The sequence below is a fragment of the Talpa occidentalis genome, unplaced genomic scaffold (assembly GCF_014898055.3).
Source record: "Talpa occidentalis isolate TD23 unplaced genomic scaffold, MPIMG_talOcc4v2.1 talOcc4.14, whole genome shotgun sequence".
Taxonomy (NCBI): domain Eukaryota; kingdom Metazoa; phylum Chordata; class Mammalia; order Eulipotyphla; family Talpidae; genus Talpa; species Talpa occidentalis.
In genome coordinates this window covers 84,031,641-84,050,401 of record NW_023601433.1, presented here as the reverse complement: position 1 = coordinate 84,050,401, position 18,761 = coordinate 84,031,641, and the positions used below count along the sequence as shown (strand labels likewise).

Sequence of the window (18,761 nt, the reverse complement as noted above, 5' to 3'; positions counted from 1 at the left end):
GCGCCCCGGCGGGAGGGGGCGGGGCCTCCTCGCCCCGCCCCTTCCCGAGGAGGCAGGCCCGGAATCCCGCGTCGGCAGCGGGCGAGAAGCCGGGAAGGACGTGAGCGCTGTCCAATCAGAGCTCAGCACGGCTGCCCGGCGGCCAATAGCCGCGGCGGGGCGGGCCTGGCCGGGGCGGCGGCGGGGGCTGTGGGCGGCGGGCGGGCGAGCTGGCGCAGCTGCGCGGGCGGCGGCGGCGGCCGAAGTGGCGGCGGCTTCGGCGGCTGCAGCTCCTCCGGGCCGGGGCTTTGGCGGCGGCGCCGGCGGGCTGAGCTGCGCGGGGCGGAGCGGCGCGCGGGCCGGGCTGCTGGGGCGGTGCGTGTAAGAATCCGAGGGGTGCGAGCGACGGCCTGACGGAGAGGGCAGGGGTCAGGGGTCGGGGGGGCGGAGGGCGGGGTGGCGGCCGGGCGCCGGGGGCGGGGGGCGCTCCCAGCCGAGTCGCGTCGCGCTTCTCTCCCTCGCGCCCAGGCCGGGGCTTTGCGCCCCCTTCGCCTGCCTCCGACTTCTGGGGCGACCCCCACGCGGGGGCCCGGACCTGGGCGGGGAGCGCGTGGAACGGGACCCCGCTCTCCTCTCTCCCCGCTTCCTCCCTCTCCTGCTCGGCGACCTGCCGCCCTCAGGCGCCCCGCCGGAGGCCAGAGCCCGCCAGGCCGCTGGAGGGACAGGGCGGGGGGCGGACGGCGTGACCCTCCCCCTGGGACCTGTCCGCGGGGCGACCTCCCCGCCGGGGCCTCCGGAGAGAGGACAGGGGAGCAAAGTCGGGGGGCCGGGGCTCCTGCGCTCTGTGACCTTGGGCAAACCCCTCTGCCCCTGGGCCTCACTTTGCCCTCTCTGTAGAGTGCGGGCAGTGGTTGAGAGGCGGGCTCCCTGAGTGCAGGCCTGAGTTGAAGTCTGGGCTCCACCACTCCCTGCTGTTTACTTGTAGGAGGCAAGTTAAGTGGACCCCTCGAAGCCTCGGTTTCTTCACCTGTGAAGTGGGGATGTCAGCTAGATAGGATTTCTCTGCAGCAGCTCTGTGGACACTCTGAGCCACATATTGCTACCCTGGGGCGGGTCTCTCCTGTGCCTTGTAGATGTGCAATGCCTAGCTTGCCTGGCCTCTACTTAGCACACCTCCCCCCAGGTGTGACCATCAAAATATCTTCATTCCCCTGGGGGGCGAAATCACCCCAGTTGAAAGCCACAAAGCTAAGACAATGCATGCAAGCAGAGTTATATATGAAACAGTTAAACAAAAAACAAAAACCACTCCCCTTTATAACATAAAATTAAAAAATTTTCTTAATGATTTGGAAGGGTTAATAGAGCCCCCCTCCTTCAAAATAACTCTTCAAGAGAATGGCAAGTTGTTGATAATTGTCAATGCTGAGTGGTGGAATGCAAGGAATTTCATTTACACGTTCTCTTTACTTTTGAGTTGTGTTGGAAAATATCTGTGATAAAATGTTAAACAGAAAAGAAAAAGCACATAATTCTTAAGACAGCCTGATGATAGCATCTCATTTGGGATTTCCTCCTCTGTCTCCCCACTACTGATATTTGCAAAGCAAAAGAAATCCCCAGAACTGGAGGAAATGTCAAAAAAAATTCTTACAGGAAGTTTGCCCAGCAGAGAGCTACAGGCACAACAGCAAGCAGAGTGGGACTCACTCTTGCTGCTGTTTTCAGAAGGTACTGCCACACGGGAACCTGTCAAGAAGGAAATTGTCCCGGTGCCAGGTTGCCATTCACTGGGTTAGTTTGGAGGCAAAGTTGAGCCCAGAAGGCCATAGTTTAGGGAAGGTCCTGTTGCTGTTTCCAAGTTCAAAGGTCTGCCTTCAGATCTGCTGAGTCTTTGCTTTTCTTCTGGTCCTCTGCAGCGGAAATGGGAATGTGTATAAATAGGAACTGTAACAGGCGAGTCCTGAGGGTTTGGGATTGGGAGGTCAGAATGAGCACTTCTGCTATGCGACTGTGGAAGTTGTTTAAAAAATAACTTGTGTTCTTTTCGCCTTCCTCCTCAAACACCTAAATCTGGGAGAACAACATCTATAAAAGAGGGGTGTGGGCAGGTATGAATAACCCGGCACACTAACTCTTTACACGCATTTGGAGTCTAAATGCCAAGGATGCGACGTGGAGGGATTGTAGTGGCCTGGAACGGGTCTGCAGGCAAAGGGCAGAGTTTAGAGTGGTGGGTTCTTGGGCAAGTTACTTAACCTCTCTGAACCTAGAAAGTCTCTCTTTGTAACATAATAAATGTTACACAGGGCTTAATAATCTTACCTATCACGAAGTTGCAGTCAGCTTTTAAAATTGCTAGAAGAGCCCCTGGTTATGTCTTAAGTACCCACTGAGTATTAACCTCTGTTATCTGTAAGGTGGTATTTTACCTCAAGTCCCTAAAATCTTTAACAAAATCACAACACAAACAAGTATAAAGGAGGGCGGGGAGCAAAAGCTATTAATCATATCTCAGTCTCCAGGCATAGTGAATCTCCCCATTTTTTAGGGCTATTTTACTATAATATGCTTCTTTTCCTATTGAGATATATTCCACATACCATAAAATCCACCATTTTAAAGTGTGCAATTCAGTGGTTGGTTTTTAGCATATTCACAAAGGTCACTGCTAATTCCAGAACATTTTCATTGGTAGGGGTTGAATTTGAATAATTGTCTTTCTTTTTTTATCCTCTAAGCCCTAGAAGATGCCTCTAATGGCGGAGTTCCTGAGAAGCACCCGTGGGTCAGTGGCTTTGAAAGGGAGCCCAAGCCAGAGCTTATTTAAAGCCCTGGACATCACATCCTGAGGGCTGCAGGAGAGGAGAGCATGGCTGTGAGCTTAGATGACGACGTTCCCCTCATCCTGACCTTGGACGAGGGTGGCATTGCCCCTCTGGCTCCCTCCAACAGCCTGGGCCAAGAGGAGCTGCCGAGCAGAAGTAAGTGGTGGTATGAGCTGGGGTGGGGGCAGTTCAACTTTTCTCTTTCGGGGTGAGATTTGAGACCTTGGTGGTCTGAGAGTAGAGGCATCTATCCTAATGCCCGATCCCACACCTGAACTCCAAGTTCTGATACAGAAACTACTGTGAGCCTTGAGGTTCTAATCTTGTACCCACAATTTCTGGATGCTTCCAGGGACTGGCCTGCCTTCTTGGGGCCCTCGCTTCCCTCAGCACCTTGGCTCTCTTGTACCCGAGGCACCCTGGCTTTGTTGTGGATGCTCGGTGGGTACCTCAGGCAAACCTGCTCCTTGGCTAACTTCCCTGGCCTGCTCCATGTGAAGAGAAAAGAAAGCGATTTTAATGCCGGCCTTGGGCCTCTGAGAGTGTTCCAGTCCGAGCCTCTGGCAGGAGAGCTGCGTTGACTGCTTCTCCCTCACAAGCTCAGTCCCAGCACCCACAGGACAGCGGGCGGGGGCTGGCGTTTACCATGAACCATTGATTTGAGGGTTTGAGGTTTTGTTTGTCTTCCTCTAAACCAAAGCCTAGCACAGCGGGAACCCAAGAGAGGTGGCGAGCTTTAAATTTTTTAAATTTTAAGTGTGTTTCTGGCAGAATGAAAAGCCTTAAAAACCTTTCTGGTCCTTGTCCCGAAGCCATTTGCTTCATTTGCTCAGGCCTTGGGCTCAGGAGAGGCTCAAAATAACCTGCCTTTTATGGGGGTTCCTGAGACATGGTGCTCTAGGGTCTCCCTAGCAAGTCATGCTCCGCGCGCCAGCCAGCGTGCCTCAGCCAGGCAGAGATTTTGCTCTTGTTCAGGTAACAGGAGAAGATGTGGGTCCAGGAAAGTGGAGTCTGGCTCTCCCGTCGCCTTTGTCCAGAGAGGACACAGTTGTTTAGTGGGGAGCAAGGCAGACTCCCCTGGAAGCGATGAAGGAGAAGAGTCTCCTGTAGATGGGGCTGCAGTGGGGGGCCTGGTTCCCTACAAACTGGCTTCACCTTTTCTCCTTTTTTTACATGTTCACCCCCATGTAGGGTGGCAATGCTGGGTGTTCCAAGAGGGTTAAATTGTAGGCCAGATTTCCTGCTAAGCTCTGTTCGGAGTCAGAAAGCAGTGGCACTTCTTCTGTGCCCACTGTTGGCATGCCAAGTGTTTGGGCTCTGTCCTGCTGTTTTCAGTGAGATCCTTTTGCAAAGTTGGCAAAAGGATTATCCCTGCTTTGCTGAGAAATAAGCCTTGGGTCATAGAGGTTCAGTAACTTGGCTGAGCTCATACAGCCAAGCCAACGGTTGAGCAGACTTGAACCCAGGACTGTCTGAATCCAAAGTTCTTTCCCTCTTCATCGCCCCTGCTTCTGTCCTCCTCCTCTTTTCTTCACAAGCCCTTCATAAATGTGAGTGCTGATTTTGATGTGTATTATCTCATGATACAACCTCAAGAGAGAGTTATTATTATTGTCCATACTTATCAGCCTCAGAGAGGTTAAGTGACTTGTCTAAAGTCACACAGCTGGTAAGCAGCACTGCCTTGCTGACCTTCCTACTCATGCCCCGATGTAAGGTGCTTTGGGGATAGAAATGTCATTAAATGTGACAAGGTCTTGGGTTCCGAATAGATTAGATACCCCCTGGAGAGGGAAGCCATTCCATTCCATCTCTGTCCAGCAAGGGAATGGACTGGGAGGAGGGTGCTTGACATACTAAGGCATGGATCATTCTGGAAAGAGCCAGGCTCAAGATTCTAGTTTAGAATCCTGGGCATTGTCACGGGTACCACTTTCACATCTTCCAAAGCAGAGCTGATGGTGGGTGTTTGCTCTTGTGGGATCAAAATGGGAAGAGCACCCTAGTTCTATGTTAAATCAGATGTTAATGAGTAGGAAATAGGCCAGAGAGACAACGTAAATAATCTTGGCTAGGCTGCTGATGCCACTGTTCTTCTCTGGATGAAGTTGGTGGCTATTTCGATTTGTTGCTTAAGAGAAATGAAATGTAAAAGTGTAGAAGGTTGGAGCCTCCCTGGTGGCTCGAGGGGTTAAGACGCAACCTATGAAGCAATCTGCAGCCACTGCAGCCTGAGTTCGATCCCCGGCCAGGGAGTAACCCACATGGCACAGCAGACCTCTCCTGAGTCGCCCACTGCTCCCCTCAGCAGTGTATTTCAGTCAGTCTGCCTGTTCTGCTCCCCTCTCTGTCTCTGGTGACTCCTCTCACCCCCCCCCACACCTCTGGCCTGTACCCCACCTCTTGTACGCATAAAAATAAAATAAGGGGGCCTCCCCGGTGGCGCAGCATTTGAGCGCTGGGTTGCGAAGCTGCCCGCAGCCTCCACAGCGCTGGTTCAATCCCCAGCTGCTCCCCGGCCACCGGAGGAGGGTCCCACATGGCGCGCAGACCTCTCCTGCCGCCCGCTGCTCCCCTCAGCAGTGTACTTCGGTCCTTCTGCCTGCTCTGCTCCCCGCTCTGGCTCTGGTGAATTCTCTCACCCTCCCGCGCTTCTGACTGTACCCAGTGCTTATATAAATAAATAAATAAAAATCTTAAAAAAAAAAAAAAAGAAAAAAATAAGTTAAAAAAATAAATAAATAAAATAAATCTTAAAAAAAAAAGTGTAGAAGGTCCAGGGAAATTGTGCTTTCTGCACCTCACTCTCCTCCCTTGCCCCCTTACCAGGTCCTTTGCTAAAATCTTGAAGAACTAATGGATGTTCTCCACCAGGCCTGGCTGGGAGAATTGTCAGGGGGTCTCTGAGGAAAGAAGACGCTTTGGAGGAGCCCCCTCTGCTTTCCGTGAGGCCTTGGCTTTGGCTTCGTGCTTAGGTTTGGCATTTGCCTTCCACCCAAGTTCCCTGTGCTTGCCGTCAGCAGTCTGTCTGAAACACAAATCTGACCTAGTTATTTCCCCAGCTTAAAGTTCCTGGACCTTCCCATCCCCTGGAGGATGCAAGCTAAGCTCCTTGGTCAGCCTGGGGGCCCTGCATATGCCTTTATCTTCTTGCCCAACCGGTCCCATTTCTTGCCTTCCCCACAGTATCACATTGCTTCTAGTTTGAGAACCCCTGGGCATTCTTTCCAAGCCTCCCTGCCTTTCTGCCTGAGCTCTGCTGTGCAGAATGCCTTCTCCACACTCTTGTTTGCTCTGAGCTCCAGTTCTGTCTTGAAAGTCTTGCCCACAATCCCATCTCTTTGAAGCCTTTACTGAGCTCCCCTCCCCCCCCCCCTCCTGAGTGCTGATAGGGCTAATTACTTAGTCTCCTTTGCTGCTTTGGTATCTAGATTACACTTCCGGCCCCCCCCCACCGGTAGTTTCCTGTGTGGTGGCTGTGGACTGGGAGGAACCATCTGGTCACCTGGTGGCCCTGGATCACTTCATCTTTGTACCACCTACCTGGGTGACTAAATAGGCAGGGTCTCAACCTTGATGGGCCTAGTCAAGCTAGCTGCGTTACTGGGCCCTGGCTCTCTGAGGTGGGCAGCCTTGTCTCCCACCAATGATTTGAGTCTCATGTTGCCCAGCGCAGCTGACTGTGCTTGAGGCCACCATCACCATCCCCGGTTCTTGGCTGATATAAATGCTGGAGGATTTAAAGAGTTGGCAAAAGGCCCTCAACAGAGTTGTTAGTGACGTGGGCATGAGCTTCTGAGGACAAAGCCAGCTTCCGAGGGGTGCCCGCCCTGCCCCAGGTTGCTGTCTGAGCTATTATGTGCTCTTGGCCTTAGTCAGCTTGAGCTCTAGACTACAGGCGGGGGCTCCATCATCAGGAATTTACTGTTTCGTGGTTTTGGACACTCGCAGTGTGGAGATGTCAGCAGTTTGGTTTCCTCCAAGGCCTCTGTCCTTGGCTTGTGGGCGGCAGCATCTCCTGTGTCCTAAAGTGTGCTCCTTGCTCTGCACTTGAGTCCTTAGGACCCCAGGCAGATTGGCCTAGGGTCCCCCCATATGAATTCACTCTACTTTGATTACCTCTTAAAGATTACAGCTCCCCAAACCAGTCACATTCTGAGGGCTTCAACATGGAAATTTTAGCGTGGTAGGTTCAGCCCGTAATACTCCTGCCTGTTCCTCGGATGCAGGCACCCTGGAATCAGGTGGTGTGCCTCGGCCTCTCTGCTGGGGCTGGCCTGCACCGGGCATTCTCCCTGTAGGAAACTGGAGGCTTGGGAGCTTCCTTATAGGGGTAGGGATGTATTTTATCTAAGACTCAGATGTCTCTGGGTCTCTGGGCTGCAAGCATCGCTGCAGAAATGCTAATGAATGACTCATGGGCAGAAGATGTCAGGTTGATAACGGCAGCAGGTATGAGCAGAGGTATTTAAAGCCTGGAAATCAGAAATAACCTTGGCGACAGTCTCTGGGGCTGGCATTTGACTGTGAAGTTTAGAGGTGGCCCATCCGCATTGGACTTCAGGCCACGGTCTAGATGCCTCGTTCAGGGACTCAGAACACAGGGTCTGAACACTGCCCAACACACAGGGCTTTGCAGGGAGATGCTAGGTATATGCAGCTTTTGCTTCTCGTTGCCCTTATACCCAACAGCTGCCCAGGATGCCTCTTCTGGTGCAAAAAGAATCAGGGCAAATGGGGAGGGACTGAGGTTTGAGCAGGGTGTGGCCCATCAATGGGCTGCTTAGTGCTGGGCGGTTTGGGGTTTCCAGGGCATGAGAGACATAGGGACAAGGTCTGAGCAACTCCAGGGCAAATTTTCCATTGTGGGAATCGAAACACCTGTGGTTCTCTCCTTGGCCAAGTGTCCCTGGGGTATTTGCCAGAGTGAACCCCAAAGGACGCATGCAGCTCTTGTTACTTGTGGTACACCCCTGGGTGGTGGAGTGGGGAAGTGGGTGGGCTTGGGTCAAGCTGCAGGCTTCCAATTCTACCCGAGCATGGGACTCAGTGCCTCTGAGCCTCAGCCTCCCCATCGGGGTCTTGATAGCCTGTCCCACAGAGAGCCTCGGGGAGTTAGTTAGTGAGATCCCCTTTGTGTGGTCCCTGAGAAGTGCTGGCCTGTTGTCGGTGTTACTGTCATGACTGGTGTCAGTGGAGTCAGGCCGTTTCCTTGGAATTCCGTCGCACCAAAACGGGGGTCCTGAACCCGGGCCAGGATCCCAATCCTTTTTGCCTCCCCCCAGCATGGCAGGTGGCCACCGCTGCTCCAGGAAGCAGAGGCAACTAGACAGCTGGAGACCAAACAGCAATTAGACTTCACAGCCTCCCAGGGAGCTTGGGCATTTGGCTCCACTGGAGTCATTGCCGGGGCTTTCTTAGGGCTTCGCATAGGCAGAATGCGGGTGTCACCAGACCGGCGGAGGCACCAATTAAAATGAGCAAGCACCAGACATGCTGGGTTCCAGCCTCGTCCCCAAGATGGGAAGCCTTTCGCTTCCCAGGCCCTCTGAGTCTTCATGGGGGGACCCTGTCTGTTGCCTCGGGCCCCCCGCCATGAAATGCCATCTCTCCCCTCTGCATGAAAGCTGCTGCGTCCAAATGCTGGTGGTGGCAGCTGGGTGCAGGCTGAAGCGCCCGCCGCACTGCTCACTCCCCGTTGCTGCAGGGAGGTCTAAGTTCACATTCGCTCTGAGGGCGTTTCATGAGCCAGAACAGTCAACCAGCCTCCACGCGGAGGCGAGGCTCGTGGGTGGGCTCGATGGCTCCCAGCGTGGGGCCTCCCTGGCTTCTGGTGGCAGTGCCCATGCGGGCCTGCCTTGAATTACAGCACAGCAGCCCAGGGAGGAGACCCTGCTCTTCAGAGGCCAGGCCGAGGGACCTGGAGGGATGTTGGTCCCAAGACCATCCATCCCATACTCTAGCCCAGGAAGCCTGTGTGGAGCTCTCCTGTCTTACCCCTTTGCTGGGTGACTCCCCTGATTTGGACATTCCTGCCCCTTCCCTGCTCTCCCCTGCAGCCCAAGCTGAGTTAGGTCATTCACAGTGCAAATAACGGCTCTCGGATGCTGAGTCCACACCATGTGCTGGGCAGTGTCTAGAACCCCTGGATTGTGCTTTGCTTCTTTGTGGGTGTTCCCAGCAGATCCGGGTGATCAGTATATCCTCCAGCAGCAGCAAAACTCAGGGCCCAAGAGATTGAATTTCCCCAGGATTGGATGACTCGGAAGGGCCGTGGCATCCCCTGAACCCACCCGACTGAATTGCAGAACTCAGCCTAAGAGGGAAGGCACCGCCCACTCGCAGGGGAGAATGAGTTCACCTGCACCCTTGGGCTCTGTATCCCACCCTGGGAGCCAGCCCCAGGAAGACGACCCTGGCAGACCCAGGGGGCAGGAGGCAAAGTACGGGGAGGAGATGGGCCTTCAGCCTCCATCTTCTTTTCCAGAAGGAAGTTGGTTTCTATCTTTATCATAGTGCTTTCTTTTAAACAAAGCTTTTATTTTCTACCAGGCATGTTATTTTAAATCAGAGTTCCATACCTGGAGTTCTTTTCATAGTATAAAAATAGCAAAGCCAATGGGGTTCCGGGGTAAGTGGCGTTGGCTCTTCACCAAGAAACTAGAAGACAAGTAAAAAAAAACCTGACTGCACGGGCTGCCCGTGATTTCGCCCCCGCGGTGAGACCACAGCTTTCTCCTGCCGCCCGTCCTCCCCAGCGCTTCCTTCCCGGCTCCTTCTCTCCTTCCTCTGGCGGCTCACGTGGCTCTCCCTGCTGGAGGCCTGTTTCTTCCCATTCTTTCTTCTTATCTGCTTCCTATCCAACTTTGTCTTGTCTTCTCATTTCCTGGTTATTGGATCCGGGCTGTGAATTTCTTTTTCCAGCTTCAACTGGGGAGGTATAGGGATTAGATTCCTCCCTGGAGACTGGGAGGTATGTGGAAACTGCCAGAATGAACTATAGTGGAAAGACCAGCTTTGGCATTGTTCCCTCCTGTGTATCTCCCTGACCACATTCTGCACTTCCCAGGGCAGGAGGTCTGTATGGACCCAGGCTCAGTGCAGTTCCAGCCTCAAATGGCTGGACCACACCGGACCCATGAGCAGCGGGTGAGTCAGGAGAGGTCTGCTGCGCCATGTGGGTTGCTCCCTGGTCAGGGATTGAACTCGTGCTGCAGAGGCTGCGGATTGCTTCATGGTGTGGTGCTTAACCCCTTGCGCCACCAGGGAGGACTCTATGAGTATTTTCATGGGCTCACTGGGCCTGGGCGCAGGCAGGTCCCTCTGTATTATTAGAAACTCCCGCAGTGGACCAGGCCAGGAAGAAGCAGTTGGTGAAAGAAGAGCATGGCCAGATGAATTTGTTCTGCTGTGGCTGGCCGTGACCCCGCAGGCCTCCTATCCCAGTCTGTGGCCTTTTCAGCAGCAGCAGGGACCCCTCTCCTGACTTACTAAGATGCGGCTCCTGGCTGTATCCGGGAGATAAGTTTCTGCTGGCTCCCAGTGCATGGGTACAGCCCTAAATAAACAACTCATTCTAATTGAGGTTTGATGAGGAAGTTCTCAATCTGCTCAGCCAGGAAGCACAGGTCTGACTTTCTCTCTCCCTTAAGATAAAGCCTGAGCACTCATTTCCCCTCCCCAGGGAAAGGGAGAGTGGATTCATAAACACCCTCATGGGTGGCAGAATCAGCATGTCAGCACACAACCACAGGCAGGGGCTTTGGATTATGGGTTAAAAGACTAGTTGCAATAAAGTAAAAATCAAAATCAACAAGCAGCTATAGACCAGAGACACACTGCAGTGGGGGGCAGGGGGAGGAGAAGAGGGAGTAGGGTCAGAAAAAGGGGGTGCAATTGTATGGGGAATATAACCAAAGTGAAAATGCATATATTATGCAAAAATGAAAAATAATGTAAGAATTATATAAAATAAAATAATTTATTAAAAAACAAAATTTTTCATCTCTTTCCCCGCGTGTTTTAGCTGCAGGAGCAAGAGCGGCATTTCACGTGGCCTTTTGGCTTTTCTTCTAAGACCTGATTTCGGGGCTTTGTTTCTCTAGGGGAGAGTCTTGTCTCCTCGGTGGACTTGCGTGTGCATCTGGAACCCTTGCCTGTCTCCCCCCAGGAGCTCTCCTTGGGTCCCACCTCCTTCTCGTCCCCACGGTGGGAGAATCCTTTTTTTGAGTAAAGTCTGCCTCACGGCCATTCCCACCCTCTCCTGTTGGAGGCGGCAGGCGCTGTGACAGCGATCGGTTGCAAGCGTGTGTGCAGCGAGGTCTGTGTCCGTGGTTTATCCGCATAGCCCTTGCCCGGGAACACTCTTGAACTCCATTTCTCAGCTGGGCACTTTGAGGCGTGGAGAGGGCAGTGACCCAAAAGGCAGATGTTGGGGCAGGGGGGCTTATTTCATTCAGTTGTTCAGCAAATATCAGGGTGCTGTTGCGTACCAAACAGGCACCCGGGCAGATGTGTGGGGTGCCCTCATCACCAAGTCTGCCACCTCGGTTTGCAGGCCTTGCCCAGAGGGAGCATTGCTCCTCCTAGGTGCTACTGGCCTTCAAAGTTTCATTCACCTCCCCACGTTGTTAAAGAAACCGAACACTTAGGCCAGCCCACTCGGTGAGGGTGAAGCCAAAGTTCTTGGGTCAAATGAGACACTGAGTGTCTGCCCCTCCCTCTGGGCCTGGCCCCAGATGTCTGGCAGCAGCCCTGGCACTTTCCATGCCATGAGAAGTTTCGCCCCATTTATTGACGCCTGGCTGACTCCACCCCAGAAATCAGAACCAATGAGTCAAACAGCTTCAAGCATGGGGCTGCTCGTATGATCGCATGTATATAACAACTGCCCGTAGTTTTTCATTTACATCACTTGCACGGCCACGCCTCCCGGTGAGCCGCCCGCTCTGACATGGCTGCAACAGCTTCCTCCAGCGGCAGGCCTTTGTCCTCTTTCTCCTCAGAGCCCCCGCGCCCCCGGGCCACTCAGGACAGTGGCTGCAGGATGAGAGGCCTCACTCTCGCTCTCCACGTGCCGAGGCCCCTGGCCCTCCTCCACCTACGAGGGAGAGAGTCAATGAGTGTCTTAGGCACTGAATCAGGGTTGGCTTTGTGCCATGATGGATTCCTGAAGGTGGTGAGGAAATGGAATTTTGGTAGAGGAGTTTGGCAAAGCCACCTGGCATGGGTGGTTCATACCACTCCCTTCCTCCAGCTTCGGATGGGGCTTTTGTAAATCACAGTCTCTTCCCTAAGGCTTAACCTGTCTGGATTTCTTGCTGGCATGGCTGTGACGCCCTCTGAGGTGGCGAGGTTGGAGAGGGCAGGGAGGCGCGGAGCCCAGCCCAGTGTCACGCCTGGCTGGGTGCTGTTGTTTTGGGCGCCGAGGATTACACAATTGTGCCTCTGTCCAGAAGTACAAGTTCTGCAGAGCCAGGGCCCAAGTCCTTTCTACCCATACCCTGGGCATGTAATAAACACATGAAGTCACGCATCTGGAAGTGAGTCACCAGGTCCCAGAAACACAGGGTCACACGTGATGCTGTCTGTCATAGCTTGGCCAGTCCCCGGAGCCCCCTCCTGGGTGACATGGAGGGGCCTGGCCCATGCCTGCCCCTGAGCAGCCTGTTCCCCAGAGGCTTGGTTCTCTGCTTTAGTGCTTGCTCTCTCTGGGAGCCCACACAGTCCTGGAGTCCACACGGTCCCGTCGTCATGCTTTCAACGTGGGATGCCCCGTACCCACCTTCCCTCACGTCTGAGCCTCCCCCTGCCCCCCGCCCCCAGCTCTGCCATTCCACTTGTGGGCTGCCTTTTTCTCAGTAATCTCTCTTTTCGTTAGCTTGGGCTTTTTCCCTATTCTTTTAGCTTTGCTGAAAACCAGCTCGGGCAGAGCGGCTGTGCTCAGCGCGGCTAATGGCTTGGAGCGGCTCCAGGCTGCCGGGTGCATTGGCTTTCGCTCGTGGGTGGTCATGACGGGTGTGATGTCTTCTCTCTGTGACTCTCAAGGGCCCCCTCTTCTTGCGGGCTCGGCTGCCCACACTTGGCCGGCCTGCCTTGTCGTGTAGAGTCGTAGTTTTTACTGTGTGCCCAGGAGCCAGGCTGGCACCAGAGCCCGTCCAGCCTCCCAGCCAGTTGGCCGCTTGGTTTGGTGGCCTGTCATGTGGAGCCATTTGGAGGCCAGAGACTGTCCCAGGGGGTGTAGGGGCTTCCAGGTCTGGCGATGGGGGAGGGGGGCTGGGGAGACTCTCAGATGGTTAGAAGTGCGTGTGCTGGGAGTGGTGGCACTTGCCATGCTCTGCCTCATTCAGCCTTCATCTCCAGCAAGACTGGGGCTGACTTTCTGGCATCGTCTCTGGGTAGCCAGGCAACCTTGAACGAGCAGCTAAGCTTCGGTTTCTTCCTAGTTTTAGTTTCTTCGTCTGCAAAATGGGGGATGGCATGTCTCCATGCAGGGCTGACATGAAGATGAATGGGGAGGGTTAAGCTGTGATCTCAGGGTACCACCTCAATGAACAGAAATTTGCAAGTATCCAGGTTTCATTGTCAGCCAAGCAGCAGCGTCCCTTTCCCCAGCCAGTAACATAAGGACTCCTCGTTGAGGGTCTGTGCTCTTGTTCCCTTTGCTGGTGTCCTCTGGCTTCCCCTCAGAAGGATTATTAACGGCTTTTTAACCTTTTTTTTTTTTTTTTAGATTTATTTATGTATGCGTACATAACTGGGGTACAGGCCAGAGGTGTGGGGGGCGGGGAGGTGAGAGGATACACCAGAGACAGGGTGGGGAGCAGAACAGGCAGACTGACGAAATACACTGCTGAGGGGAGCAGTGGGTGAGTCAGGAGAGGTCTGCTGCACCATGTGGGTTGCTCCCTGGCCAGCTGGAGATTGATCTCGGCTGCAGTGGCTGCAGATAGCTTCATAGGTTGTGTCTTAACCCCTTGCGCCACCAGGGAGGTCCCTTTTAACCTTTCTTAAGGTGCCTGTAAGTGACCAAGGCGGGGACAATGTCAGCTTCCACGACCACCTTCCTGGGCACTGCAGAATGGCTCATGCAGCTCCATCTCCTGCCTCCTGCTTCGGACGGCTTCTGCTTAGTGTTTTTTGTTTGTGATGCGTCTTTGGGGCTGCCTTCCACACTCGGCAGAAAGGGAAACTGAGGAAAAAGGAAGCAGGGTCAGAGCCCAGTGCTGGGCCACTGACTGCAGGAGCAGCAGCAGCCAGGCTGGGTCCCTGAGAAGTGGCTGCAGCCATCTGCTCTCTGCAGGGTTCTAGGCTCCTCCCAGCTGGGGTAACCCCAGGCCTGTGTCCCGCCCACCTCCTCCCCTTTCCTGCTTATCTCCCGGGAACCTCTAGCAGCTGCAGAAGATCCAGATGCCTGGGTGTGGCCGAGTTTGTCTCTGCTGGGGTATTCCGGGTAGGGACGTTTGTCCTCGCTCAGTGAACACCATCCGCTGAGCCAGCAGGGCCTGGTGACCGGTGAGTCTCACGGCCAGACCTGGTCCTCCGGGCCCGCGTGCTTGCTGGCCTCTTGCAGGAGCCCGGGGAGGCCAGAATGTGGAGAAAAGTGCTTTTCATCTCCATGTGCTCCCGCGCGCAGCACAATTAGCATTTCTGATGCTTCCAAGTGAATATGGGACAGATGCTCACGCAGGTGCCGTGCTCTGCTCTGGGTAAACAGAGCGGAGTTTGTGTGTGTGCACGTGTGTGAAACGCGGGCCTTTGAGATGCGCGCTGTCCTTACAAATGTTTTTCCAAAGCCTCCGAAGCACTTTGTGCACCACAGGCTCTCAGGGGTGGGTGGGAGAGAAGGCCCTTTGCCTTGGAATCAACCTGTTACCACCGGAAAAGGGAGGACACTTGCAAGCCAGGCCTTGAAATTCTCAGACTACAGATGGAAAAATCAAGCCCTCCCACCTCACCAGGTTCCCTGCGGGACATGGGCCAGCTGCTCGTTCTCTCTCTGCTTGGGCAGAAGGGGTGTGGCGGGGAGGGCAGTGGCCAGGCACAGTCTCCTCTCCAAGGCAGATGAGAGGCTGGAAGTGACCTGGCCAGTCAGCTGCGCGCGCTCCCCTGGGGACGCCCCAGGCAGAAAACCTGCAGATGGGGTCCCGATGTTCGCCCAGATCAACCACCTTGCCTGTGTGGGCGTTTCCAAAAGGTTCACCTGCTCAAGTTGCTTGTCTGGTAGAACCCAGTAGTGGGGTCCAGGTGCCTTCAACTGGCTGACAGCCCACCCGCTGCTCGCACACCACAGCAGTTGGGGGGCAAGGGCGAGCCCTCAGGCTGCCTGGGCTGGAACCCTATTCTGGCTACTTCCTTGCTGCGTGACCTTGGGCACATCGCTGTGCCTCTCTGAACCTTAGTTCCCCTTCAGTGGCCTGAAGCTGGTAGCTGGTTCCCCAGACATTTTCAGACTTAGCAGCATTAGCAAAGGTAGGCCCCCTAAAAGGGGGTCTGGTGGTGCGTGCGAGCAGTGTGTGTTCTTCGCCTCCAGGACTGCCGCGTCTCTGGCTCTTTAAGCATCAGGGGTACTGAACCCTCCCTCAGTTTCCCAAGCACACCTGCTGTTTGCTTCTCTGTGCTTTATGTGTGATCTCTGTTTCTGGAATGTACCCCTCACCCCACTCCCACCCACCTGTGGACATGCCTTCAGCCTTCAGAAGTCAGCACCGGTGTGTCTCCCTGCCTCCGCCCAGCAGCCAGGGGAGGGGAGCTGCCACACTCTTCTCTAGGCCCTTGTGACTAACAAATGACTTCAGTGCTCTGGAATCACGCTGCTGCTTTCACCTTGGGATTGTAAGCGCCATGAGGCACCTACTGGATACCAGACATCATGGCTTGAACAAAATGATGCCTGGCATCCAGTAGGTGCTCAATAAATGTCTCCTCAATTAAGCCATGTTTGCTTACAGCCTTAGAAAGTTAGCCTTTTAAAATTTCACCTTTTTTCTCCTCAAAGTCATCACTTGATTTTTTTTGTAAGACCAGAGCTGCTCTCAAGGTCACGTTCACGGCCTCAGGATGCGAGTGCCCTGGGCAGTGCGCTGAGGACAGGACCCGCTCTCCTAGAGCACTAAGCTTGCTTCTGGCTCTTCTCCCCTGCTGTCACCCCTCCTGTCTTTCCATACTCTGCTTATAGCTGCCTCTCCCTACTTCTAACCATTTCCCCTTCCAGTTCAAGTCCCTTCCATGGCTGGCTTCATGTCTCTGCTGGGACTCCCTCTTGATTTGGCCACCGTCAGCTGGCTGGAAGCAAACTGGAGGAGGTACAGCACATTACCCCAGCTACTTCTGACTAAGCCCGCTCCTTCTAGAATACCGCTTGAACCCTGCCCCAGCATGGGTGACCCTTCCCTCCCCTAGCCTAAGCCTTTGGGAGAACAGGTTTTGGGTACGAGGCCAGCGATTCAGCCGGAGGACTCTGCGCCGGTTCTCGCCTTTCTGGAAGCCGGTCTATTTGCCCAGGTCTCTGCCTGGGTTTGGTGCCTTCATACTGTGCACTGAACGTGGGTCTGTCCCACGCGGTCTCGCTAGCGGTCATCACAAAGCACAGCCCCAAGGAGGACATGTGCACTCGACTTTCTTTGGCCATTTGGTTTCTTTGCCTGATTTTTATCTGGGGGCCTTTGCAGAGCCAGCCAGCTCGGCAGCAGCGAGGCACGGCTGCGCCTGTAAAACTCGTCTGTGTCTATCTAGTTTATTTTTCTGTCCTCCTCGAGCTTTCTCCCATGGAGTGGGGCTCTCAGCGACAACTGGCAAACGGGCGGGTGGCTGCTCGTTGTCATTCTGGTGGGCACGGGCTTCCGGAGGGCTCGGGGTACTTTGTGGGTATTTGTTTCTGTGATGCCTGGAGCCCAGCTGGCACCCATCCCAGTTAATGGATGAAGAAACTGAGGCTGTAGGGGTTAACGTCGGGAGCGGTGTTAACGTCGGGAGCAGGGGGAGGGTGCAGCTGGCAGTGGACTTGGGGGTCCAGGGCTATGGTTTGTCTTGAAGAGGGTACGCAGGGTGTGCGTTTGAGAAGACATGGTGCATGGAAGAGAATGAGATGAAAAGGAGAGAGGGTTGAATGGGGGCAGGGTCTTCAGCATAAACCTGCCCCCCAGCAGTCACCGCCTTGCTTTCCGAGCAGAGCTGCCACCCGGCAGGAGCTCACAGGCCTTCCATCTAAGCAACCTCCTAACCCTGTGCCCCAGGAGGGCCACCCCAGGAAGGCAAGTGGTTTACCCAGCCTTAGCTGACCCTGCACTCTCTGAATTGGGGGGAGGGATGTTGCAGAGCACGCCCCTCCTGCCTGCAGTTCCCTCTTCCCTGGTGCAACTTTATGGCTGGCATATGGAAAGTGTTTCTATTTACCCAGCTCTGCCAGGACCCGCTGCATGCTGTGCTCCAGCAACGGAAACCTTGGATTCCCCGCAGGGTCATCTCAGGGCTGCATGCAAAGCAGCCAGCTGTTTGCAGGGAGCGCCTGGGCCCTGTTACATCAGCATGGAGGAAGCGTCACCATCTGTGCAAACAGGTCATCCTGGTCTGTCTGCCTGTCCTCTGGACGGGAACTCTCCCGCTTTGAGTTAGAGCTTTTTGTTCTTTTATTTTCTGCCGCCTGTCAGTTCAACCGGTTTCTTTCAGTTCCTTCTCCACCTCCTGCCAGTGATTCAGTTCATCTCCCTGGGCTGATGGCCAGAATGTGGGGAGGGCAGGTGAGGGGTAGAGGTTGCGTAAATCTTCAGTCACCAAGGTTTGTGTACCTGAAAAGGCTGAGGGCTGGTTTTCATGTGAGCTCATCTGTCAGGCTCCAGGCGCGCAGAGCAGAATATTTCCCTTCCTGGAACTTTGCCCGCAGGCACAGATTGGGATCTTCTTGGTCACCGAGAATGTTCCTGGTCAGCTCCCTCTGGCCCTTTAAAACCTCCTGCAAGGGGAGAAGCTTGTCTGTGGAGAGGGCCAGAAAGAAGCTTCTTCCACCCCCTGTTCCCTCCACCTCCTGCTCCTTCTGCCCTCCCGAGGCCATCCTTTCCCCTCCGTCCCTCCTGTTCCCAGTCCAGCTGCCTCCCAAGAAAGGCCAAAATGCAGAGACCGGCCGTCATCTTCCTGGAGGAGGTTGTAGGGACCCGGCTCCCTGACTGCCCTGTCGTGAGGTCACCCCATCTCTTCCATCCGGGCCCTCGTGGTATGTTTTGACCTTGTCCTTCCAGCTCCCAGGAGAGCCCCCCATCCTGGGCGAGAAAGGTGCCCAAGTCTGAGGTTGCCCATAGATTCATTCACAGTCTTTAATTATCACCCATGTACGGGGGCCAGGCTGGGGTTGGGGGGCGCTGGAGAGGTCTATGTCAAAAGCCCACTGCACCTTTCATTGGCCAGTCATTTACCTGGAGGCCTGTGGTCTCCCAGGAAGTGCAGATCCACTCCAGGGGGGCAGGAGTAGACCAGGCCAGGGTATCGGGCAGGCGGGTACTACCGTCACTAGGGCTGAGGCTTGCCAGGCAGAGGCGGGGTCAGACCCAGGGGACGGGAGGCACACCTGCCCTGGGACTCCACCCGCCCCTGGGGCTTGGGTCCCCAGGAGTCAGGGCCTCGTGCCCGACACAGCCCCTCTGAACTTCAAGTCCCCAGTCTGTCTCACGCAGACTTGGACGCAGGCCCTTCGAGACACCTGCCTCCATGTTTCCCTCTTTATGACCTTAATTGCCCTTTGCCTTGAGAAGCTGCTGAGCATCTGAGCAAGTCATGTTCTGGAACAATAAAGCCCTTGGGAGTTGGAGCCTTTCCATTGCCTCTTTGGCCTTTCTCTCCTAGCACATGTGGGCGTCAGGGTTAGAGTAGAGCAGACGGAGGGAGCCCGCCCCAGGCGGTGCCGCCCCGCCTCTTGCCAGGCTCTGAAAGTGCCCTTGGACTTGGCAGCGGCCCCAAGGCCCA

General features: G+C 54.8%; 1 protein-coding gene across 2 annotated transcripts in view; it reads left to right on the top strand.

Moving 5' to 3' along the window:
* Positions 1–313: 313 nt before the first annotated feature.
* Positions 314–18,761, top strand: part of TPCN1 (two pore segment channel 1) — a 43,562-nt gene continuing 25,114 nt past the window's right edge. Inside the window, exons 1-2 of one of the 2 annotated variants that reach the window (XM_037511115.2) lie at positions 314–354; positions 2,721–2,963. In XM_037511115.2, the coding sequence (XP_037367012.1) occupies positions 2,852–2,963 (112 nt within the window). In that variant the 5' untranslated portion in view covers positions 314–354; positions 2,721–2,851. Of the gene's footprint in view, positions 361–2,720; positions 2,964–18,761 lie in introns of both variants that reach the window. The other variant, XM_037511114.2, reaches the window with a different exon arrangement.